General features: G+C 36.9%; 1 protein-coding gene across 1 annotated transcript in view; it reads left to right on the top strand.

Annotated features, from left to right (window-relative positions):
- The window catches only part of TppII (Tripeptidyl-peptidase II), a 647,643-nt gene extending 628,431 nt beyond the window's left edge, over positions 1-19,212 (top strand). Inside the window, exons 29-30 of the mRNA XM_090387764.1 lie at positions 4,685-4,804; positions 18,977-19,212. Coding sequence (XP_090243890.1) covers positions 4,685-4,804; positions 18,977-19,066 — 210 coding nt within the window. The 3' untranslated portion in view covers positions 19,067-19,212. The remainder of the gene's footprint in view (positions 1-4,684; positions 4,805-18,976) is intronic.
- Positions 19,213-26,539: the final 7,327 nt, after the last annotated feature.

Raw genomic sequence — 26,539 nt, 5'->3', positions numbered from 1 at the left:
AAGCAAACCTGACTTCCTGAATTCAGTCGTTACAGATGACGAGACGTGGTGTTTTCAGTACAACCCCTCAACAAAGATACAAAGTGTGAAATGGAAGTCAGCAAGCTCTCCGAAGCCAAAAAAAGTTTGTCAAGAAAGGTCAAAAATCAAAACCATGCTCATCACTTTGTACGAAAAGAAAGTGAATTTATTTTCGTACCCAATAGCCAAAGTGTTACTGCTGCCTGCTATCTGGATGCTTTAAAATGCTTGTTGCAAAGACTGTCATGTGTGGTCTCAGTATGGAGATGGCAGCAGTTGGTTCCTCTTGCACAACAATGCACCAAGCCACAAGGCTCTCATTATTCGTGAGTTTTTGGCTAGCAAAAAAAAGTCTGTATACTGTCGCACCCACTGTATTCACCAGCCTTAGTCCCATGTGACTTCTTTCTTCCCGAAGCTCAAGGCACTACTGAAATACTGTTATTTTCATGAATCAATACCATTCAAAGAACTGTAATGAGAATATTAAACAGTATACTAGTCAGCCTTTCACCAGTTGTTCCGTTTACTTTGTGATCATTGCGTGCAGCGTGAGGACATGGGAGGAAGTTACTTTGAATAAACTGAGGTTAATTTACTCATACATGGATCATTATTTTTTTCTAGCATCATTCTCATTTTCTAATTTGTTCACTGTTTATATTAAAATAATTAGCAATTTAGTATTAGTAGTGGCAAATAATACAAAAAAGCAGACTGATACAAAAAAAAAAAAAAAAAAAAAATCACTTTCCCTATCACCTGTTCATTTTCTTTAATAGTTTGTCTTCTTCCTTACCTTCAAGATTGAATGCATTCAAACTACCCCACTATCTTAAGACAAATTTCCACCCATTTATTAACAATCCTTCCTCAATCTGAATTTATGTCCCTTCATGTTGTAGTCTCAGCATTGAGCTTACTCAATCACTTAGAAGCAACAGCAGTCTATATAGCCATTGGTGTCTTTCTTACTATATGCACTATATATTTGCCACTGAACAAAGATGTACAATACAAAAATTTGGATGACCTCCTTGAACAATTACCCTAGCCAGTTACTGAACATCTTTAACACAACACATGAAAGACTCAAATTTACCCTCGAAGTAGAAACCGATAATAAAATTAATTTTCTAAACCTCACTATATACAAAATAAGCACATCTTTAGGCACCAAAATATACAGAAAAAACACACATACAGGTAAATTCTTATTTTACCACTCACACCACCCTCTATACATCAAAAAAGCAGTTCTATACAACTGAATGGTCATAATAACCCAATTTGGAGAAGTTCTAACACAAACAGGAGACAGATTATTCAAAAATTTTTAGATCAAGACAGTCTAACCCAACCTGCTAAACAATGGGTCACATACATATGATCATACTCCTACTAATGCCAGCACTCTCCCAACTTTCACTCATGATGTACTCAGAGATCAGTTAAAGAGTGACCATTTCCCTGTTATAACCACAATGATAAGAAATACCAGCTGCTGTGATATGGAAAATTGAAGAAGCAAACTGGGAGAAAAATGGAAATTTGCCAACATTAGATTCTTTAATTGTCCAAGGCAAATACTTGAAATGTCTGTAACATGTGTCACAGAGAAGTTATTACATATGGCAGAGCATGCTATTCCCAAAACATCATGATTTCCAATATACCTGAAACCATGGTGGTGAAGAATGCAAAAAGGAGCAAAACAATAAATTTCGAAATTCCTCCATAAAGATAATCTAATATGATATGAGTTAAAGCAAAAACAAAGATTATATGCAAAAGCTAAAAAAAAAAGCTACGTGGATACAATTTGCTTCAGCAATAAAGCAACCAAAACCCAAGTAATGTGGGATAAAATCAAAATATAAAATGAATGGTAAATATCAGAACTGACCACTGATACTCCATTGGGAATGGTGAAAAATAGCAAACCAACTGAAATTGCAAATGCATTAGGCAAGGCTTTCACCAGCCTTACCAGTAGAAACCTCCTGCCTTTAAATTTCCATAGATAAAAATAGAAAATAGAAAAACAAAAGAATTTTCAATTTGAAAATCACAAACCATACATCTTGCCTTTCACAGCAGATGAACTAAACAGAACACTGAACCAAACAAGACAAAGCTCTACAGAAGTGCATACATTATTCCATGATAAAACAGCTAAACAATAAATCATTGAATACAGTATTTTATAACCAAATGTAATGTTGGCCTGGTAAACAAGTTCCCAGAACAGTGGCACCATGCAATAATACTAGCTTTTGCTAAACCAAGAAACTCATCTAATCACATTTAACTAGCTGATTATGTGAGATCCTGGCAAAAAATTATCGCTACTAGACTGAACCGGTACATAGAAAACAATCTATTAAACAATATACAATGTGGATTCAGAAGAAATAGATCAACATTAGATTATTTGGTCAAAATGGAAGCCAGCACATATAACACATTTGTCAAATCATCAGTTAACAGTCTGCTTTGATGTAGAAAAGGCATATGACACAGTATGGAAGTACATAATTCTGAAAAATATACATACATTAGGCCTAAGGGACACTTATCTTTGTTCAGAACTTCTTGAAGATTAGAACCTCTCAAGTTCGAATATGAACTTCTCTCTTTCTCATCTGCCATCAAAGAGTTCTGCAGGGATCTGTTCTTAGTGCATGCATCGTTTCCAGGTATCATCATAAGGGGTCATGACCAAGTTTTTGTGTGTGTGTGTTTTTTTTTTTTTTTTAGATAGACCTAGAAACAATTATACATGTGGTTAGGGGATGGCATATGCCCCCCCCCCCCCGATACAACCCTGCTTAGTGCCATACAGTTCACCATAAAAGAAAAAACCACCTATAGTAAACAGTGCCTTCTGTGTAGACAACTTCACAATTTTGCCCCACTGTTAAACAGATGAACTATAACAATCGTAAACAACATCAGTAAATGGGCTCAAACCAACGGGTTCTGACTGTCCACTCAAAAAACATGTATCCACTTCTGTCAAAAACGTAACCTCCACCATTCCTTCCCTGGACAAACACTTCCAGTACAAACAAGTATATGATTCCTCAGATTAATATTTGACAAGAAATTAACCTTCCTTGAACACACAAAACAACTGAATGCTTGAAAAAAAAAATCTGCTTCAAGCATTCTCTGCTGCAGCGTGGGGAGCAGATCGAGACACATTGTTAAAGCTTGGCCAGACTAAGTTCCCTTCACTGGCTAGACCCAATACATCACAGCAATCCATATGGCCTTCAGAACATACTGAATGAACTTAATCAATCCATAGCCTGTACACTGAAGTTTATGAACCACCACTATCCATAATACGATAGAAACTGATTCTGAACTATGCTTATAATAAAAAAAAAAATCCATACTGGACTACCCTGTGTGTTTCCGATCCTCTCCCTTTCACAGTGGGAAGCCATGTACCAAACACACCAATTTCCCTCTATACATCTGTCTTCAAGAGTCTAACTCAACACAACCTAATAATGAACAGAATAGCAGGCTTGCCAAAACTTCCACCTCTGCCTTGCGGATGCCTACAGATAACCAGTGATCCCCTATTCCATAATTGGGAAAACAAGTCCATGTCTGACAAAGCTTATCAACAGTTTCATGCAGCTCATTGCATCTAGTTTGTAACCTTTTTTTGCCAATATACATGGATGGCTCAAAATCCAGATGTTGTGTAGAAGCAGCAGCAATCTTTCCAGAGAAAACTGAGACACAACAGCTACCACAGGAATGCAAATACAGAAGAGTATCTATGGAGATTCCTTGAGTGCACTAGGAACACTGAGAGATCCTTACAACACTCATAATCCAATTCTGTGGCAAATTCCAGATATCCTATTCTTTAAACAAAGCAAAGGTACCCACTTTTGCTGTATAACTGGCAACAGAGCAGCTGACTAAGTCACAAAATCAACCACTACTTTGATATATGAAGACTTTAAAATATCATGCACCAACTTTATACCACTGATCTGCAATATCTGTATAACACGGTGGCCGACAAACTGAAAACAAACTGTTCCAGATAAAATAGAAGTTATAACTATGGAACACCAGTTTAAGATCAAATAGGCAAGAAGTCATCTTCCTAGTTAGACTCAGAATTGGGCTGACAATCAACCTAAGTGCCAGATTTGTAATGCTACTCTAACATACTAATAGATTTCCCAAATTTTAAAAGAAATGGTATTAAGTCCGTTAATTCATTACTTAAGACACACAAACAGATTACTTCTGTTTTTACTCCTGTACTGTGTTAGGGAACAGAAATAACATACATGATGTATTTAAATTTTTGAATGCAATAAACTACTATAACTTTGTGTTATGAACATAAAATACACATATCCAAATAAAAAAACGCACTTTTTCATTAAAAAAACTGCCGTGTTTTAACACATTCCAAACTGAAACGTTTCAGCACGGTATTTGTAAACATTGAGTTCTGGTGCACCATGGCCAGAGAAGCCCATGCAGCACTAATCACCAAACCATTAAATAACAGGATTTAAAATTGTGATTTAATTATTTTTATTTATTATATGTTTTCACCTGGTAAATTTTTAATACTTTATCTTACTTTATTTCATAAACTGTTTCGTTGTTCTCTGTACAGGCTAGTCCTTTTGCAGAGAAGCATGCTCTTGCCCATAAACATTATAACAAAGCTCTCAAAATATTACTCAAACAGCAAGAAGAAAAACCAACTAAAGAAACTGAAAAGAAATGTATAGAGGTAAGAATCATCATTTCCACATTTTTGCCAAATTCCTGCTGCTATAGAATGTATCTGTTAACCCCTTTTCTTTCACCAATGTCTAAATCTTTTTTTAAATACTACGTAGGTATTGTTAGGTCTGTTTAAGACTAAAAAAGGATTTAGAGCTAAAAGCCTCAGACTGCAGGAAATTTACTAGATGAACAAGTTAGTGCCAAGCATCATTTCAGTTCATAGACAATCACCGAAGTAGGTGATATGGCATCATTTTTGCTACATCTCATATTGCGAATGCCTTCACGAGTTGCCGTGATGCTGCACTACCTCAAATAAGCAATGCTTCAACAATAGAGAAAACTAATGTTACTTATTCTCTGCAGGTAGGTACCCCAGTGATACAATGAGTGACAACCCAGTTATGAAGTATAATTCCACAATATGAGAGGTGCTGGACAGTGTGCGATAGTAAAGACTAAAAGGGGGTTTGGGGCTAAAAGCCTCAGACTTAAAGGTTTTAGCCATAAACTCCTCTTTAGTCTTTACTGTCACACACTGTCCAGCACCTCTCATATTGTGGAGTTATACTTCATAACTGGGTTGTCACTCATTGTATCACCAGGATAGCTACTCCCCCACCGACAAGAAGCCAAAAAAAGCTTCAAAATGGTGCCTTCTGGTTGATGGTATTTGATGAGAATAAGTAACATTAGTCTTTTCTACTGGCGAAATGTTGCTTATTCGAGGTAGTGCAATATCCTGGCAACTCATTGTGAAGGTATTCACAATATGAGATGTAACAAAAATGATGTTTGGTACTAACTTATTCTTATTCTTCTAGTTCTGTTTAACTGCTAGCCAGTGTCTTGTATAAATCACCAGCTAGATCTTTTTAGTAATAATGCAACAACTGCTAGTAGAAAATCCCATCCAAAATCAAAAGGCAATGTCCTCTAAAATGCGCATCTTATTTATTATATATAGCATTGCCGACTGGACTAGCCGGGTGGGTAAAGTGCCTACCTAGCAACCCAAAGGTCGTGGGTTCGAATCCCGCCTCGGGCTTGGATCAAAGTACTGCAAAAACCTTGGGAGGTGCATTATGGCCACAGAAGCCGATGCGCCAATAATTACCAAAAAATATATATATATAGCATCAGCATTAGTAGTGGCATATGATGCAAGAAAGCAAGCTTATACAGCATCGACCAAAAAAAATAAAAATAAATAAATTCCCATTTGCTCCAAAAGTTTGTTCTGTTCTTCCTTGAATTTATTTAAGCTATCAACTTCCACAACAGATGGAAGTTTGTTTGAGCAATCAACCACTTGCAGGTTAAAGACAAATTTCCACACATCTATTCTGCACCTATCTTTCCTCAATTTGAATTTATAGCTTTGATTTGTACCTAAAATTTAGTGAGGGGTCCATCATTTGTCTAATGAGTGAGTGTTATTGATAGCTTTCTGTTAATTATTAGCATCATTCTTAATCAAGTTGATAGTTCCTGTCTAATAAGAGTTTCACTGCTGTAGCCTTCCACAGCTGTTAAGTAGCACAAACAACATACCTTTAATTAAAAGGGGTTAAGTTAGTGATAACAAAGTAGTAAAAGATGGAAATGTGAATGAAATCATACACTAAGTAGTATAATTTTTGAACAGCAGATTCAGTTTAGGATATATAGGTAGTTTTAGTTGTCTCCATCTTCATTAATGTTTTTTTTTAATGAAGTATTTGAAATGGTCATTCAAACAAAACAATTTTATATACTTTGCAGCAAATTTATTTATAAAGTGTACTTTTGGAATAAACAACTCTGTCTCACTCAGTTAAAAGTAAGCACCCACAACATTCACACATTGGTATCATCTCACCAGATGAGACATCACAGAACTCTTGTACCTGGTCTTGGCGAATTATAGCCTTAGTTGCTAATGCGCCAATAAAATCCAAACCAAACAAAACTCTTGAGCTGCTGTTGTCATCAGCTCATCATCCAAAGGAAAAATCTTTGAATGCCTAATTGGGTGGGAGAGATGTAGTCACAGGCCAAGGCTGCAGCTAGAAGCTTTTGTACTTCCCGCTTATACCGTATAGCTGACAGAAAGAACTGTGTTTTGGTTCACATAGTTATGAAACATTGACTATAGTGCCATGGAACAGCCAGGCTGTCAGTCTGTTTTGATCTCAAAAAAGAATATTAGCATCATCTTTCCTTCCCTAATGCTGAGTGTGAAACAAGTCTGGACATATCCATACTTGTTCACAGCATGAACTATAACCAACAGTCCTGCCTTATGTTGAGTATCCAACACCCATACTTACACAGCAGTCCTATAATATATGATTATTAGTGTCACAATGACTAAAGGATGCAATGATGTAAACTTATTCTGTGTTGGGCAAAAAAATAAATAACTTTTCCTGCACTTATTGTTATTATTATTAAAACGGCCTTGTACTGATTCTAATTGCAATGATGGCCTTGCAGAACTGTTTCCAAAAACTTCTCATCAGCTGTTAAAGCAAATTAGATTTCGGCTATTTCACATCAGTAAACAGATAAAAATTTTGCTGCATTCATTTGTTATTGGGAATGCTTAATACTGGTAAATGAATTCACAGATGAAGCAACAAAAGAGATACTTCTCATACTAAATCCATCCAGAATCCTTTTACTGACTGCATGCACTGGCAAAAAAAGATGTGAATCTTTGTATTAAGACAGTCACAAACAGAAGGAATGTGAATAAATGCAAATAGATATAAATAAAACTGTGATGGATGATGATGTGTTGCATTTTTGTGTATAAATACTGCACAGGCTTTTCAACTGCAGTAATCTGAAGCCATAATGGTGAAAATACGTGATCTATCAGACTTTAGGAAAGGTTTTATTGTGAGTGCATATCTAGCAAGAGCCATGGTTCAAGAAATGAAAGACAACAGGTTTCTCAAATGCATCCATCTCAAAGGTGTTTGACTGGAAATTAAGTGGTTCTTCCATATCTCAAAGCTGTAGCAGCTTTGAGATATGGAAGAAATGTAGCAGAAAAATAGGACATTAGGTGTGCAGTGAATAACATCTGAATTCAGCTAAGCCCTGAACTGCTCTCCTTTTATTGCTGCAGGAGGATTCCCTCACATTATGCTACTGCTTACTGTAACTCTATGCTTACATATTTTTATTGAATGTGCCTATCACCATGTTACCAGAATTTGAATCTTTCTGATCACTCTCCAACCTAAGAGTACGAGTGTGTTATAGGCCTAATGACCCGAATGAGTACAATGAACAATTGTACAGAGAAATAGAGTGGGCTAGTAAATCAGAATGTCTTATAATGGGGGATTTTAACTTCCCAGATATTGACTGCAACTTGTGGGTTGGTCACTCACACACTAGTAAGACTTTTGTGGATTTATTGGATGATTGTTTTCTGCAGCAGCATGTTCAAGAGGCAACCAGAGAGAGTATTACTCTTGATCTGGTTATCAGCAGTGATCATTCATGTATTAAGAATTTGCAGATAAAGGAACCACTAGGTGCAGTGATCACAATGTACTGATATGAGATTTACTTAAAGATATAATTACCATCAGGGGTAAAGGAAGGGATTTTTGCTTCGGTAAAGGTGAGTACAGTGGTTTCAGACAGTTTTTAAATTCTGTACAGTGGGATCAACTGACTGTGTTACCAACAGTAAATTCTAAGTGGGAAGCATTCAAGGAATTAATCGTGGATGCTACTAAAAGTTTCATACCTATTAAGAAATATTGTTCAAGGTTTAGGCCTAAATGGTTATCAAATGAGCTAATGAACTCATGACAGAGAAGAAAAATGCATGGGATGCATATAAGTTATCAAGCGACTCAGAAGCCTGTGGCAGATATAAACTAGTCTGTAATCAGGTCACAAAGAAGGTTAGGCAGGCGAAGGCAGATTACAAAAAATGTTTGGCAAAGGATGCTAAGAAAAACAGCAAGGATTTCTTTACTTATATAAACTCTAAAAGAAAGGGGATGGATCTGATTGGTCCACTGGATATCGATGGTTCGGCTGTTGATGATCCTGCTCAGATAGCAAATAAACTGAATGAGTATTTTGCATCTACATTCACACATGAGGAGTTATTAAAGGTTGAAAATGGCAGAAGGTTATCAAATTGTAGCAGGGTGCTTAATGATTTTGTAATAACTGAGAGCAAAGTGGAGGAAAAAATTGTTGAAGTTAAACATAAGAAAGGCACCTGGGGTGGATGGGATCTATCCAGTTATATTAAAAGAGGCAGCAAAGCAACTAAGCAAACTCTTAGCCATAATTATAAGAGCATCCTTGGACTCAGGGGAGGTCCCCATGGACTAGAGATGTGCAAATGTATCCCCAATTCACAAAGGGGATCAAAGGGTGACACGAGTAATTACAGACCAGTTAGTTTAACTTCTGTCCCGGGTAAAATAATGGCGTTACTGGTTAAAGATGCATTGCAGGATCATCTAGACAAGACTGCAGCTATAATTCAGACACAGCATGGGTTTGTTAAGGGAAAGTCTTGTCTGACAAATTTGATAAGATATTATGATGTGATTACAAAGGAACTGGATGAAAAAAATAATTTTGATATCATATATTTGGATTTCAGGAAAGCTTTTAACACTGTTGCACATGGAAGACTATTGTGCAAATTGGAGCAGAATGGTATTAAGCGTAAGTTGCTACAATGGATAAAAGGAGGGTTGAGTGGGAGAAGACAGAGGGTGGTAATTAATGGGTTCTGCTCTTGGTGGACTAATGTTATTAGTGGAGTCCCACAGGGTTCGGTTTTGGGTCCACTGTTGTTTTGTATATTTATCAATGATATTGATGAAGGTATATCAGGCTTAGTGTCGAAGTTTGCAGATGATACAATAGTTGGCAGGGTTGTTAATGACAGTAATGGCAGTGTGCTACTGCAACAGGCTCTAGATAATTTGGGGAGATGGGCTAAGAAGTGGCAACTGAAGTTTAACCTTGACAAATGCAAAGTACTGCATATGGGTAGAAGTAACCCCAGAGAAATGTACCAACTTTGTGGTACTACACTTAAGGTGGTAGAAAATGAAAAAGACCTGTGAGTATTTGTGCAGTCAGATGTGAAGTTTTCTGAGCAATGCAGGCAGGTCATGGGGTTTTGTTTTGTCAATGATATATAGGAATTTTTCTAGCAGGGAAAAGGAGGTGATTGTCCCTCTGTATAAGGCAATGGTCAGGCCACGCTTTGAGTACTGCGTACAGGTCTGGAGGCCTCATTTTAGGAAGGATGTAGATTTGCTTGAGCGTGTACAGAGAGGACACGATTGGTGAGGGGATTGAAGGGCTCCTCTTACCAAGAGAGACTTAAGTTCTGCAAATTGCAGTGGCTGGAGACTAGGCACCTGCACGGTGATCTGATTGAGGTGTATAAGGCCTTGAATGGGTTGAGCACGCTGAATTCTGATGGGATCCTTCCGCTTGTTCAGATTACGAACCTAAGGGGGCATAAATTCAAATTAAGAAAAGACAGATGTAGAATAGATGTGCGGAAATATGCCTTTAGCCAGCGGGTGGTTAATTGCTGGAACAAACTTCCATCTGTCGTGGAAGTTGATAGGTTGAATAAATTTAAGGAGGAACTGGACTGGCATTTGGAGGGAATGGTGTGTTTTTTTTTGGCTGATGGTGCATAAGCTCATACACGTGCTTTCTTGCATCACATGCCACTACTACTAACCTGCGAGAGTCACAACAGCAAAGTCACATTATTGGAGGTTCAAAGTATTTTTGTTTTTCATGCGGTCTCCAGGGTTTCCCCTATATGCCGCAGTTTCGTCTGCCAAAGCCAGCAGTATGTGAGAGTGTGGGTGTGTCGTGTGTGGTTCTATTGAATGTTGAGTGCTGGCACCTGGCAACTTTGTTGTTGGGGGGGGGTATTGGGAGAGGAAATATTCCTCTCCCAATGACAGTACCACTTTCGAACAGCACAATTAGCAGGCATATAAAAGAAATGTCCAACAATATTAAAGGACAATTTGTTTGAAATATTAATAATTTTGGGCGACTGTTTGCATTGCAAGCAGATAATTCTTCAAATATTAGCGGGAAAGCCCAATTAATAGCATTTGTCAGGTCTCTCAAAAATGACAAGAACTGGGAAGGGGGCCCAGGTATTGGGAGAGGAAGCTGAAAAAAAAAATAAATAAAATAAAATAATGACAGTACCACTTTCGAACAACACAATTAGCAGGCATATAAAAGAAATGTCCAACGATATTAAAGGACAATTTGTTCGAAATATTAATAATTTTGGGCGACTGTTTGCATTGCAAGCAGATAATTCTTCAGATATTAGCGGGAAAGCCCAATTAATAGCATTTGTCAGGTCTCTCAAAAATGACACAATTATTATTATTATGTTGTTGTTGTTGTTGTTGTTGCTGCGATGAACTCAATGAAAGAACAACCAGCCAAGATGCATCATTTTTTGTTTAATGATTCATACTGAGGTTCAGTGGCTATCAAAAGGAAATATACTTATCCGTACATACGAGTTGCGCATGAGGAAATGCTCATTTTTTTCACAGGAGCAATCAAAATTTTGTGATTATTTAAGTGATGAAATTTGGTGCTGTAAATTAGCTTTTCTAGCAGATTTATTCGTGCAGCTTAATGAATTAAATATCAGTGTGCAAGGCCCATAGGAAAATTTACTCACTTCTACTGACAAGTTCATCTTTAAAGAAAAGTTGAGTATATGGAAAAAAATATGTAAATGAAAAAAAATTATAAATGTTTCCCTTGCTGCCAAAACGAATTATACTAAAATAATTAATGTAATAAGCAAAACATTTGAGCTGTTAAAGACAAAAATTGAGCATTACTTCCCATCTCTTGATACCAAAATATTTGTGGGTAAGAGACCCATTTGCAACAAGAAACGTTCCGATGTTAGAACTTAATCTAAGCTAGTTCCAAAGCATTGGCATACGATGCATGAACAGATGCTTCATGCTGTTTAACCTTAAGATTACAGTCATAATCCCTACAAGAAATGTTGTAAAGGCGCAATATGGCCAAAGTTGCCTTTGCGCTGAAAAAAAAATCTAACAACCAACCAACCAACCAAATGTTTTAAACTAGGTCATGTGACTGTTCAAAAGAAGATAATACTGGGTGATTCCTTATTATCGAATGTAATTTATGTGTCCGTTTAGCCACTATTTTCATTTCAGTACCTCTGAAAAGATTAAGTTGTCCCTACCAGTTTTCAATATACGGAATTGTAATAAAATATTTTTTATTGATCCTGTCATGTCTGCTGTTAATTTGCCATACAGACAGAAATAGATGAAATAACAAAAAGGTTTCTAAATAGAGGAAGCCGTCTTGCCTCTATTATTAGTATTAAATTAGAAGCTAAAAATAAAATAATTAACACTAGACATAATGACAGGATCAATAAAAAATAAAAAATACTTAATCTTTTTAGAGGTACTGAAATGAAAATAGTGGCTAAACCGACACATAAATTACATGTAATATTAAGGGATCACTCAGTATTATGTTGGATCAACCAGATGCATTTTAAATCTTAGCGTTAAACAGCAAGAAGCAACTATTCATGGATCGCGTGCCAATGCTTGGAACTCATGCGATAAACAAAAATCACACATTTCTTTTTAATGAATGAAGAATATTCAGCATAATTATACTAAGTTGCTAATTGCTGAAACTTTAGAGATGAAACTACAAAGTAATTCTATAAAACATCCGCCGACCATTTCTCATATCTGATTCGTGGTTGCTCAAATGCAGGCGCACTAAAGATTAGTGTCCTATTAATAAAGTAATACATATGCACAAAATTCATCAGTTTTGGTCCACTTCGGGGAGGAAATTTTTAGTGGATTTTATATTTTTAACCCTTGTTTTTTCTGACAATGTCTTCCATCACTAGAGGTTACATGGGGTCGATATTTCTGGGGTCTATGACTGCAATCCTGGGGTATTGAATTACTCGTGCACTTTGATTTTTAAGGAACACATTTTGAGTTTTAAAATTATTTTAAATTATCATTCTTAGTTTATCAGCATTCTAGAAGAGTTGGATAAGATGTCCTATAGATAGAATAAAGCTAAATTCCTTCGTTTATTCTTGAATGTTAATATAACGTAGGATAAATTGGTCCTGTGGAAGTTCTTACTTAGATATAGTATATTTGATTGCCATATTTTATGGATGATAAGGTGTGCCCCATGTTTTAGGAGGCAGATTTTGGGAAAAAATATTTTATTGCATATATTTTAAACAGAAATTCTAAAGTGCTTACTAAATAAAATGTTGACATATAATGAAGCTTTTACTTTTATAACTCTAAGAATGCATTGCTGACTGTTTCAGTCTGAACTCACACACCCATGAAATTTTTAGTCACTTCATTCCACTTGGCATGAAATCATGGTTTTGTGTCTTCATTCATTCAGTCTATTCCTCAAGCATAGTTGGTTTAAAGGGTTTATTAATATAGATGTCCAGTGGCTGCAGTCGGCTAAGGCCTGCTGGAATTTGGCAACTGATTAATTCAGCCCTGCACCCTTTTTTTTTTTTTTTTTTTTGCCATTGTGATATGTAATCTGAAGTGGTTACACACTAAAAGGGCTGACATTTTCAGAAGAATACATGAACATTTGACCACACTTCTATAGCCACAGCTAAAGATAAAAACACTATGTGCACCTAGTACCTTCATACCATAAGATGCAAAAGAGTTTTAGGCAACGTTTTCCAAGAAATATGATAATTGTTGGGAAGAATGCGTAGTAAATACACAACTCCACTTCTTCTATATATGTAGTCATTCCAGTTATCTAACACGCATGCTTATTTTCATGTTTTCGAAAACTGGACTTGAATAATGTCAAAAATTTAAAAGCTGAAGATTTGAATACAGTGGGACTTCTGTTTTTTCCATGCTTCTGTCAACCAAGGCATTCTGTTAACCATGCTTATGACATCATTAAGTCACTTGGCAACGTGTCCTTGATCTTAAATATGTTTCAGCTTGCAATGTAGCACAACCATGAGTGATTATTCTGGAGATTCCATAGGCTGTAAAGTGATTTGGTGAAAACTGTGTATAAAACAGAAATGCCACTAAAATGAAAACATAATGGTTTGACATTGCAAGGTAAACTGTAAATCACTGATCGATTGCAAAATGGAGGATGTGTTTCAAAATTAGCTGTTGATTGTGATATTGATGTACATACAATGAGGAATATTTTGAAAAAAATGCTAAAATTTGTCATCATTGGACTCCTGTTGTGGCATGATTTAAAAGTAAAATGATAAAACAAAGAATGCTCAGACTTGGATTCTGCAGTTTATTGTTATTAACTAGTACTGGAAAATAATGCAAGGAGATAGCTTACACAGTATCAGTCCCCAAAAAAACTACCTACTTCACAACAGAAGATGGTATCTTGTTCCCGCAATCAATTACTCTCTGACTGTTAGCAATTTTTCGCTTATCTGTCCTGTCCTTCAGCCATCCTTTTTCAATTTAAGTTTAGTTGTGTGTGTGTGTGTGTGTGTGTGTGTGTGTGTGTGTGTGTGTGTGTGTGTGTGTGTGTGTGTGTGTGTGTGTGTGTGTGTGTGTGTGTGTGTGTGTGTGTGTGTTTTCAATCCATTTAAAGCCTTAAGACCTGGTTGAGTCTCCTCAACTCAAGTGTCTAGTTTTCAAAGGGTGCAATTTGCAGAACCAAAGGCTTTTGTAGTAAGAGAGTGCCCCTTCATGGTCTTGACTATTCTCGTTGCTCTTTTTTGCACCCATTCTTTTTTTTTTTTCTTTTTTTTTTTTTTTTTTTTTTTTTGTTAGTTGTTGGGGCATCGACTTTTGTGGCCAATAATGCACCTCCCAAAGTTTTCACATTTTACTCTGATCCAAGCCCGAGTAGGGATTCGAACCCGCGACCTTTCGGTTGCCAGGCAGACATTTTACACATCTGGCTAGCCCGGTCGGCTTGCGCCTGTTCCAAGAGATCCACATCATTTCTTGAAATGAGGCTTCTATGAGCTGTTCTAGCAACCTGTCTGCACTACTCAGAGCCGACCGGGCTAGCCGAGTGGGTAAAGTACCTGCCCGGTAACCCAAAGGTCATGGGTTCGATTCCCGCCTCGGGCTTGGATCAAAGTACTGCAAAAACCTTGGGAGGTGCAATATGGCCACAGAAGCCGATGCACCAACAACTACCAAATCAAAAAAAAAAAAAAAAAAAAATCAAGCACTACTCAGAACTAAAAATTCATGTCAGACTGCACAGTTACCCTAGATCTCTTTTATTCTCCACAACCTTCAGTATGGTACCAACTAATTAGTATGCTATGAATGTATTCAGCAAAGGTCCATTTCGGAACCTTTTCTGTTAGAAAAGACCTGTGGAATTTTAAGGAAATATGAAATGGAAAATATTGAATTAAAGCATTACAAGTTGCAACCAAAGAAATTGTTAAAAGTGAAACTCAAAAACAGTACTCACATTTTAGTCACAATATAGCCAAGCTGTCAGGCACAAGAGTGCAGTAATGCACATGCATTTGAGTGGACCATGATTTGTCTGTGTGAATATTAGATATAGTTTATGGCTGTATTCGTTGTCAAAATAATTGTGAACTTCTCTGACCTAATACAGCACAATATGGTTTAAGTCACTTTTATTTATAAAAAAGAGAAATGTTTATAACATTTCTCAAGAACATTTTCTTAAAACAGTACTCACATTTTAGTCACAATATAGCTAAGTTGTCAAGCACAAGAGTGCAGTAATGCACATGCATTTGAGTGGACCATGATTATTTTCTGTGTGACTGTTAGATACAGTTTATGGCTGTATTCATTGTCAAAATAATTGAACTTCTCTGACCTAATACAGCACAATATGGTTTAAGTCACTTTTATTTATAAAAAAGAAAAATGTTTATATATATGCTATTTAAGAATTATCCATTCTATTATAAATGTTAACTCATAAGTTTAATAGTATACCAGTGGCTGCCATTGATTAAAATTCAAATGCCATATTCAGACGTTAGTGTAGAGCTTACTTTCAAGTGCATTGAAGCTAAATGTTAAACTATAAATTTGAAAAAATAATCTCACTAAAATATTACCCCTAAGCATTACATGAATTACAATTTCTTTTAGTTTTTTTCCTTAAACATATATAATCTTTGTTTTATCGAAGCTTGGTTTCAAATCTGTTGCTAGGAAACCCCAAACCAGTAACATTTTTAACAGTGAACGAGTGATTGTGATAAAACAAATATAAATACTTAAATCTTATCTTTTAGATCTAAGGGTACAGTTATTTGCTGGAACCTGTTTTGGTTTCAGCTGTTACTTATAAAAGATTGCTGCTCTCTTTCTTCTATGTTTATGTTTGCTTTACTATTCAGAAGAGAGAGAGAACAGCAAATAGCAATACTGTGAATGGGTGTAATTGTGTCCTTGAGTGAAAAAGAAATTCTCTCATTTAACTATAGTATTTTGATACATATTAGATATATATGTGTATAAGATTGTGAATTTGATATTCACGATCTTATACAATGTGGTCAGTGGATTTACAGCTTTCTTGTAACTTTTTTTTTAAAGCCAGTAGACTGTCACCGCAGTTATAAATGCAACTGTGACATACTGCATAAGGAATTAATGTTCATCTGCAGAGCCAGAACTAAGCAATCCTATGCCTGTGGAAAAAGTGTTAAGTATGCCCCCATTATATGCAGGTAGTCAATCTTTCAGTAGCCTAGCTAAGATTGTCAACACCTGGGGGAAATTCCCCCACTATGCCTCTGCAGTCTTTATGAATTTATAAAAATTATTATTGCAACGGTCTACGATTTGCATATATTTATTAACAAAATAATTTAAACTAAGGCACATTTAGGGCTAGAGCCTCAAGCTGCGAACAAATTTGGACTATGTATATATAAAGTGCTTTAGCATCATAATACACAGCCATTTCTGAATAAACAGAAAATTTTTTTAAAGCGGCATCGTTTTAGGTTATATCTCATATTGTGAATACCTTCACAACTAGTTGCCATGATATTGCACTACTTCGAATAAGTAACGCTTCACCTAAGGAGAAGACTAATGTTACTTATTCTCAGATAGGTACCACCACCCAGACGGCACCGTTTCAGGGCTATTTGGCCCTTCTTCGGTGAGCGGGTAGGTACCCAAGTGATGCAATGATGGCAAAAACAGTTATGAAGTATAACTCCACAATATGAGAGATGCCTGATACATCATACACCATCAGGCATCTCTCATATTGTGGAGTTATACTTCATAACTGTTTTTGCCATCATTGCATCACTTGGGTACCTACCCGCTCACCGAAGAAGGGCCAAATAGCCCTGAAACGGTGCCGTCTGGGTGGTGGTACCTATCTGAGAATAAGTAACATTAGTCTTCTCCTTAGGTGAAGCGTTACTTATTCGAAGTAGTGCAATATCATGGCAACTAGTTGTGAAGGTATTCACAATATGAGATATAACCTAAAACGATGCCGCCTTAAAAAAATTTTCTGTTTATTCAGAAATGGCTGTGTATTATGATGCTAAAGCACTTTATATATACATAGTCCAAAATAATTTAAATAATAAAATGAATATAACAAAAATATCAAAGAAATTAGAAAACCAGATAGCTTGTTTATATATCTAGTATAAAATCATAAAAACAAAATATACAATGAAGGTGTATCATTTTAATTTAATTTTTCTTGCTGTGAAGGACCTTTCACAAGAAGCTACCGTTATAGGCAGGGTAAGAAAAATTCATAGCACTATTTCTATATTTGGATAAGATTCTATTAGACATAATAGAATTCATGAACGAATTGGAGAAGTTGTAAAGGGGTTACAGATTTTATATCCTGAAGAATTGATAAAACATGATTTTTCAAATATCTGTTGATATTTCAACAGATATTTGATATTTCAACAACTTTTGTCCTCCAGTGGTTAGCACTGGAGGACAAACCGAAATGCTTAGAGGTGTGATGTCACAAAATGGGCCATACTTTTTAGAAGTTTGTAATTGGAGTTTCTCTGTTATTTTCGAAATTTGTAAAACACTGTTCCTCCCTGATTTTTTTTTTTTTTTTTTCTGTAAGTGAATATAAATCCCGAATTTAATTTTTTTTTCACTCACAAAAATGCAGCATTTCTTCTAATAAAATATTTATAGGCGGCTGCATATGTTTTATGTTCCACTTACATTTTGGAATAATCCCTTTAACCCTTAATTTGTGCTTTCTAATTGCTTAAATTGCCTAAAGGCTAGAGGTGGTGGGAACAAAGCATACAAAGTTAATTCTCTCTTAATCCATTTGTTATATGGAAATTCTCTTCATTCTACAGAAACTTTTAAATGTAATTACCAAAAGGAATTCAAAAAATTTGCTATAAAGAACTTCGTTAAACACAGGTCCCTCCGACTGTAATTAAATCAAAAATAAGCAATTTTAAAATATATAACTGGTTGAATGTACCCTTAAAATGCTGCACCTGGGACTTGCACTCCGCTTGTCCCACCCTAGTTCCAGCTTTGTTCATCTGTACAAGATTTTGGCTGTTTGGAAATTAAGTGTGATATTGTCACTTGAGTAACTTTTTGCTTGAAATTTTTTCATTTCTCAATCTTGCATCAGTAGCAAAGGGGGACTGTCTTTTTTTTTTTTTTTTTTTTTTCTGAAAAGCTTTATTTTAAAATGAAGTCTTAAAATAAAGAAATTCTAGACCTTTAAGTGATGGATTGCTGTACTCATTAAATGTTTTTATTTTTTATTATTCTTTTATGAAATTTTCAAAAAATTTAAATGTTTTTTACCCATTTTCAACAATAAAACTTTTATTAATTCTGTTAAAAAATGCTACAAACAAAATGTAAACATAAAACCATTAAGCATGTGAAAATTAAACTAATGTGCATATTACCATGCTTCCCCAATTAAATAAATAAAAGCATTAATATAATATTTAACTTAATTTTTATTTCCTTCTTGTCTGTTAAAATATGTCAGTTTATTATGGATTAGCTTTTATAATATAATTTTATTTATATTGGCATTATGCTTATAATAATTTTTTTTTTTTTCGCAGTTATACAAAAGACTTGGTTGGTCCCACTGTGTAGAAATGTTTGAGAAATCACTTTTAGTGAGGTATCCTCTAGCTTATCGACTATTTTAAAATCATCTATAAAGGATTTATCAATAAATCATTTCTTCACTGCCATTTATCATCAATACTGTGATCTAAAAATGCCAATCAGAAGAGGTGCACAGCAGAAATAACATGTCCATTTTTACAAATGTGTTTCTCACGAATGAAATATTTGTCAACACTGTAAATGTACATTATAGGAACTAGTAAATCAGTTTTATGTAAATTTTGCCTTAAGTGTTAAGTTTTATTATTTTGTTTGTTCTTTTATCAAGGAATTTTTTTTATTCTCTTTATCTACACATTCACTTAATTGAAATTAGATTTGTACGGATATCCCCTTCTTAGTACAATGGTACCTCGATATACGAGTGCCCTAATATACGAGTGTTTTGAGATACGAGCCGCCGAGCGAGCGATATTTTGCTTTGAGATGAGAGCAAGATTTGAGATACGAGGAATCGCACACTACACCGCTGCACACAACCCCAACATGCGGGGCGCATGTTGGGGTCGTGTGCAGCGTCTAACAGTTTCTCCCACCTCAGACTAGACCTCAGTCTGTGTGCTTGTTTCCCTCGTTTTCGTAGCATTTTTGATAAGTTGGGTTCGGGTTTTTTGCTTTTTGTACATTTACAAAACATTATCAAATTTATTTTTATAACCATGGGTCCGAAGAAGAAGATGATGTCTATTGAATTAAAGCGTGAAATCATAGAAAAACATGAGCAAGGTGTGCGAGTAATTGACTTGGCGAGGATGTACGGGCGTAGCACATCAATGATATGTACTGTGCTTAAACAGAAGAAGTTGATAAAGGGTATAACGCCAGCCAAGGGCGTTACAATAATTTCTAAGCTCCGGACCTCTCTCCATGAGAAAATGGAGAAACTACTGATGGTGTGGGTGACAGAGAAGCAGCTTCAAGGAGGATTCTTAACACAAAGTATCATATGTGAGAAGGCACGAGCGATTTACGGTGATTTGCTGAAGCAGATCCCACACACTTCCACAAACGAGGAATCGGTAGACTCGTTTAAAGCCAGTCGGGGCTGGTTTGACAACTTTAGGAAAAGGACCGGCATTCACTCCGTCGTCAGGCATGGTGAGGCAGCAAGTTCGGATGTGAAGGCAGCTGAGGTTTACATCAAAACGTTTTCCGAACTGATAGAAGCCAAAGGATACATCCCTCAGCAAGTCTTCAACTGTGACGAGACAGGGCTTTCCTGGAAAAGGATGCTGAATAGGATTTACATAACGGCAGAGGAGAAGACGATGCCAGGTCACAAACCCATGAAGGATAGATTAACTCTAGCAGTTTGCGCCAATGCGAGTGGTGACTGCAAAATCAAGCCTCTGCTAGTATACCATTCGGAAAATCCCAGAGCCTTTAAGTCACATAAGATTTTAAAAGAAAAACTACAAGTTATGTGGAGGGCAAATCCAAAGGCGTGGGTCACCAGGAAATTCTCTGTGGAGTAGATAAACCTGGTGTTTGGCCCTTCTGTTAAAAAATATCTACAGGAAAACAACCTACCCATGCAAGTCCTTCTCGTCCTCAACAATGCCCCTGCTCACCCAACAAATCTCGAAGATGATTTACTCGAAGAGTTCAAGTTTATAAAGGTTCTCTACCTACCACCCAACACCACTCCTATCCTGCAGCCCATGGATCGGCAGGTGATTTCTAATTTTAAGAAGTTGTACACCAAGCACATTTTTCGGCGCTGCTTTGAAGTGACGGAGAACACAAACCTTACCCTTCGAGAGTTCTGGAAGGACCACTTTAACATCGTGATATGCCTAAGAATTATTGATCAGGCCTGGCTGGGTGTTACAACGAGGACCTTAATATCTGCATGGAAGAAGCTGTGGCTGTAGCTGAAAGGGCTTTTGAAGGATTGGAACCCGAAGTGTCAGTGGTAGAGGAGATTGTTTCTCTGGGAAAATCCATGGGTCTGCTGGTGGATGAGAGAGATGTGAACGAACTTGTCGAGGAACAGACTCAGGAGTTGACAACCGAGGAGTTACACGATCTACATTCGCAGCAGCATATGGTGGTTCAACGAAAAACTAGTTTTGAAGAGGAGCCAGAGATGGAGAAGGTTATCTCTACAAGAAATATAAAGGAGATCTTGGGAATGTGGGAGAAAGTTATAGAGTTTGTGGATAAAAATCACCCCGAAAAAGTTGCAACTGGTCTTGCATCGGAGTTGTTCAACGAAACTTGCCTAACACATTTCCGCAATATCCTGAAAGGGAGGAAGAAACAAACCTCCTTGGACAGTTTAAATGATCTGCAGGTGAAAATGAGCAAAGCGTGACAAAAAAAGCGAAGACCAATGATGAAAATTATACGCTTCCGTAAGCACTTCACCTTTTCTTTTATTGTTTCTATAGAATATGTATTTGTTATTTATAAATAAATGTTTCTTCTTGTAAATACATTTTTCTTATTCAAAAACACTTAACAAAAACAACTGAGGTGGTTTTTTGGGAGCTGGAACGGATTAATGGCATTTCAATTAATTTCAATGGGGAAAATTGCTTTGAGATACGAGCAATTTGACATACGAGCAAGGTTACGGAATGAATTAAACTCATATGTCGAGGTACCACTGTACTCTTAACTGGGGCCTTAAAAATGGAGTGCTAAATGTTTGTTTGTTTGTTAGTTATTTGGTTTTTAGGAGCATTAACAACTAAGGCCATATTGCTCTGGGGATATGCGGTGGTCATTCCCTGACCTTTCTGCATTCTCCGTATTTGGTGGTGACGGGCTCGAACCCCGGTCTAATCAAGAAGCGTGTGCTACGCACTGCTGCTCCTGCCCACCTGGCTATGGAGGCGCCTAAGCACTAAATGAATCTAAGCTAAACGGGAGAGATTTATCTACGGAGTATAATGTTGATAAGTTTAACTGATTAGTGTGACCAGTGTTTCCGGCTGGTTTTATGACACCATTCCTCTATATACTTATTAATTGTAGCAGGAACATTTAAAGCTTTAAATACATAATTTATGCAATAAAATGTAAATACTATATGTTCAATAAAATGCTAGAAAGCTCACCTTAAAATTATGAAATCTTATGTGTACACTGTGTTTACAAGCAGTATATAATGCTGTTGATTTTCAAATTAATCAAAAACCACTAAATGGAGTGTAAATCTAATGCTCATCCAAATGTAGATTGTTTTTTTTTTTCCTTTTAGAATGTCCAATTTAGTTTCCATTGAAAAGTTTTACCTGTTTCCTGTTATTAGTACTAGCTGACTCATTTGAATCTCTTTGAGGCCAAAAAAAAAAAAGAGAGAGAGAAAAGTTGAAACTAGCTACATGGTAAGCTGAAATCAATAACATGGACATAAAATTCACAAACAGTATGTAAGCCAGGATTAAACTGAAAATAATGTGCTGAGCAGTGCTATTGCAAAGTGTGCAGCTCAAAGCAACTACCTGTCAGAAAACAATGGTTCCTAAAGAGTTTTATAAACACTTTAATAAACTTCAGCTAATTAATCCCTCCTTCCCAAGTAGCACTCCCTTTTCAATGACACTGAGTATGATATATAAAATATATTTCTGTAATATGCAAGAAATGGTGTAACTACTAACTACTTTAATATATTTTCCATGTATAGCAAAGAATGACTAACAATTTACAGCCATGGACACAGAAAAAGATAACTTTTGAGGCAAAAGCATGGCTTTCAAAATTTCTCCTTGGTCACAAATTTGATATGCATCATTTCCAGTGTGAATGGAAATTCGGCCATTTCTTTCTTTAATTACAGTATCAGTTAAAAGGCAATTAAAATCAAAGTATGTTCCTTTGAAGGCAGGTGCTGTGAACTGCAGCTGATTAGAAAATTAAAATGAAGAGCATTATGGTAAAAATTCTTTTTTGGATGGGGCATCTCAAACACCTAATGGGGAACTAATGTGTTCATTGTATGCACCACCAGGAAAAGTTATACCATTTGAAGAAATAGCCCAACTAATTTCCCAACTCCCACCACCTGTATGATGGGAAACCTGAACAAATATAAATGTAAACCTCTATGGGGAAATGACATCAACAAAGGAATAATAGACGATCTAAGATTTCTCTACTCATAATGGTCAGCATACCTACTTTCACTTCCTTAGTTCTACCTGAATTAGCCCCACGATGTGGGCACCTGTATGTGTTGACAGGACCTCCCAGTGATGCTGCTGGTCCTCCAGATTAACATCACTGGATGCAATGCCTGCCCACAACTTAAATGTCAGGTTAATATCATAGGTCGTGTTGTGATGTGGAAACTCAGAAGGGGTGGACTTGGTGGTTGAGGAGCCCAGCTCCAACACCCCTTTGGCCCCTCTTTGCAATGCAGGTGGTTCTGGAATCTCTCACCCAGGATCAGTTGGCGTGGGATCACCTACAAGGGTCTACCCTGTCAATGCCATGTCCCTACCCTCATGATCTGAGGATAGGATTCAGACTTGTGGAGGTGCAGGAGCCTGGACACAACCAAAATGCAAAAACTGAATCCTGGTACTGTAAACTTTCCTTCTAAAGTCTCCAACATGGTCCCTACCAGAAAAATCTAGTCATCAACCCACCTCAGCAAAAATAATGCAAAAGAAAAATCGGGTCTAACCCCCTCGTTACTTCATAATATACTGCTAGCGAGAAACGTAATGGGAAAATTTATCCAGAAAGGTTGGCATGCCTTTCTAGATCAGGCAAACAGCTTTGTTCAAGTGATAGCCTTGGAGAGACAAGAACTGGTCCCTACAAGGATTTAACCTGAAAATATGCCACAGTGAAAAACATTCCAGCTCCTGGAGCCACTTTTTTTTTTTTTTTTTGCTGACACTGTATAAGCTTTGCTTCTTTGCAACATTAGCCACTATTTATGCTAATGTGTGGAGGAATGCAAATCACAATTCCTCCATGAGATCCTGAATTCATCCCATGGCTTTGCCCTTGTGGGTAGCACAGTTGGTAGCATTGCTATCCTTCCCATGCCAGGTGAAAAAGAGCTGAGGTTGAGTCCCATCTAAGAGACCAAGAATTTTTATGGGCTTCATTCACGATGTGGCTGAGTTATTCAGCCAGAAATTCAGAATTTTCATCCAGCAAACAGAAATTAGACCTCAGAACACAATTTACAAACAATATACACGGAGCAACACTGCCTTAGTCACCAATTCACCTAAAAAATCAAGAAAACCTGACACAAGCACGATGAAATTGAGAAGGGAAGTCATGCTGCTGACCAGGCTACAGACAGGATGCACATGTTACACATGGTTATTCCATGCTGGAGAACTCCCAAGATATTGAACATGCAACACTAATCAAACAGTTTAACATACATTAATAGATAACTCAACATATGAAAACTATTGATGAAGGATTGTCACATTATTTTAGAAATGGTAAAACATCGCCCTCTAAGATATCCTAAGTGACAATGAACATATGCATTTAGCTTCCTAAACACAATGAACATGCATTTAGCTTCCTAAACACAATGAACATCTACCATATGTGGTAAATAAATAATGCAGAATAAATATTCAACCTTCATAAACTTAAATTTTTCCCTATACAGATGATAGTGCCCTTGTGTGTAGTGCAATTGATATAATTGCAGTCCCCACACTGGGATGAAAAGACCAGGTCGAATTTGAGGAATTTTATGAGCCCTTTTTTTCACAAGGGGCTTGAATTAGTTGATCTCAGAAGGTCTGTCATGGTAGCATGATGTTTTCCCTCCTTAGGGTGACATATCTGAGAAGGATGTAATCTCAAAGTGCAGCATAATCCTAGCATTGTCGGACTAGTTCAGAGTTTCCGCGACCACTTATAGTGACACAAGCTGTACCAATGTTACTAGAATTAAATATATAGAATTGTGTAATTAAAATGTCCACTTACTACACTTACATCAATGTATGCTATCTAATGACCAGAAAAAACCTTTAGCAGCAGGTACACAAACCAGCCATCCTCTCTAGGAGACTATCCTACAGATAGTCTCCTAAACTCCTTTAGATTGCATTATTTTCTGTTTTCTCTGTGGTTCCTTGTTCTTCGACGACCTTCGTGCAGAAAAGTGCAAACAGCTGGGTGAATTTTGAGCTCTCCGTAAAAAGAAATCTATAGAAAAGCTTGAATGCTCCAAGAAATTAAACTTGGAATCCGATAACAACTAATGCCCTAGCGAGATCTTAATTCAATAACTACTTTTTATTAAACCATAAACACAAAGCATAGGTTGAATGTTGTTAGTGGTAAGCGGATTTTAGTGGCATCAGCGGCTAAGACCATATTCCTCTAGGTCTTAGTTCAGGAAATCGTCCATCAGCAAGTTCTACATAGTTAGTCCCAACACCACCCTTGTGGGCAGCCTCTGCGGATTTGTCTTTGTAGTGCCTTGTAAGGGGTGTTAACAATGATCGTTCTGTCAGTGAGGTAGCTCCGAATAACGTACAGGTTTCCGAGGACCCTGGCCTCCCGGAGCCGGCTCAGAATGCTCGATCACCATAGAGTGTTGAACGCCTCGGCAAAATCAATGAAAATAGCTAGTAGGTATTTTTTATGTCTCCTGTGGTTGTGCGATTAAGCTTTGAAGGGCATCAACAGTGGAGCGACCCTGTCTGAATCCATATTGGTTGGATGAAAGTAGGTTCACTTGTTGGTAGTGTTGGATTGTTGCTAGCAGTAATCTTTCAAAAAGTTTACTGCAGATGGAGAAGGGTGATTGGTCTGTAGAATGAAGATGGTTGTTATGGTGGTTTGTCCGAATTTTTGATTATAAGTTTTACATTTGCTATCTTCCAGTCGAGTGGGAAGGATCCGTCTAGCATGTATCGGTTGAACAGTTGGAGCAGTAGATCAGGGTCTATTTCAGCGACCTTAATGATCTCCGGCTCTGTGCATTTTCTAGCAGTTAGTGATGCAGACGAGAAGAGCTCCCTTTAGAAAATTGTGGCTCCACATCATCATTTTCCCGACATGTCCTAATCTGTTTCTCTGTTTATGGGTCCACATGAGGGCAAAAGGCAGTATCCAGGTTGTTGTTTGTCGATGCGTCCCAGGAATACGTTGCAAGACCTGGTGTGATTGTGGTTGTTATTACCTTCCCCCAGGGGAATTTGTTTGTGGCGATTTTATAGACAGTGTCCAAAGAGTCAGCATTCCCCGTGTTAGTCACAAGTCATTTCCATGATTCTTGTTTGATTTTTTTTTTCCGTATTAGAGCAGTGTATGAGTTCCATGATTCTCTATAGAGTTCCCTGAGTGTCTCCACTTCCTGTGCGGGCCAAGTCCGTCTGCTCTTTTTTTTTTTGGAAGGTTTTCGTCCTGTTTTGGACTTCCGGATTCATTGCAACTCATGAGTCCACCACGGCACAGCGCCAGGTGTAGGCCATTTTCTTTTTACAGTGTTGGCAGTGTTGGTGATGATATCTGTGATTGTCCTATGCAATTCATCTGAGCTTCTG

Source organism: Mastigoproctus giganteus, chromosome 13 (genome assembly GCF_048544385.1).
Source record: "Mastigoproctus giganteus isolate SK-2022 chromosome 13, ASM4854438v1, whole genome shotgun sequence".
NCBI classification, from domain to species: Eukaryota; Metazoa; Arthropoda; class Arachnida; order Uropygi; family Thelyphonidae; genus Mastigoproctus; species Mastigoproctus giganteus.
Note: the sequence above shows the minus strand (reverse complement) of the source record. Positions and strands in the feature narration are given on the sequence as shown.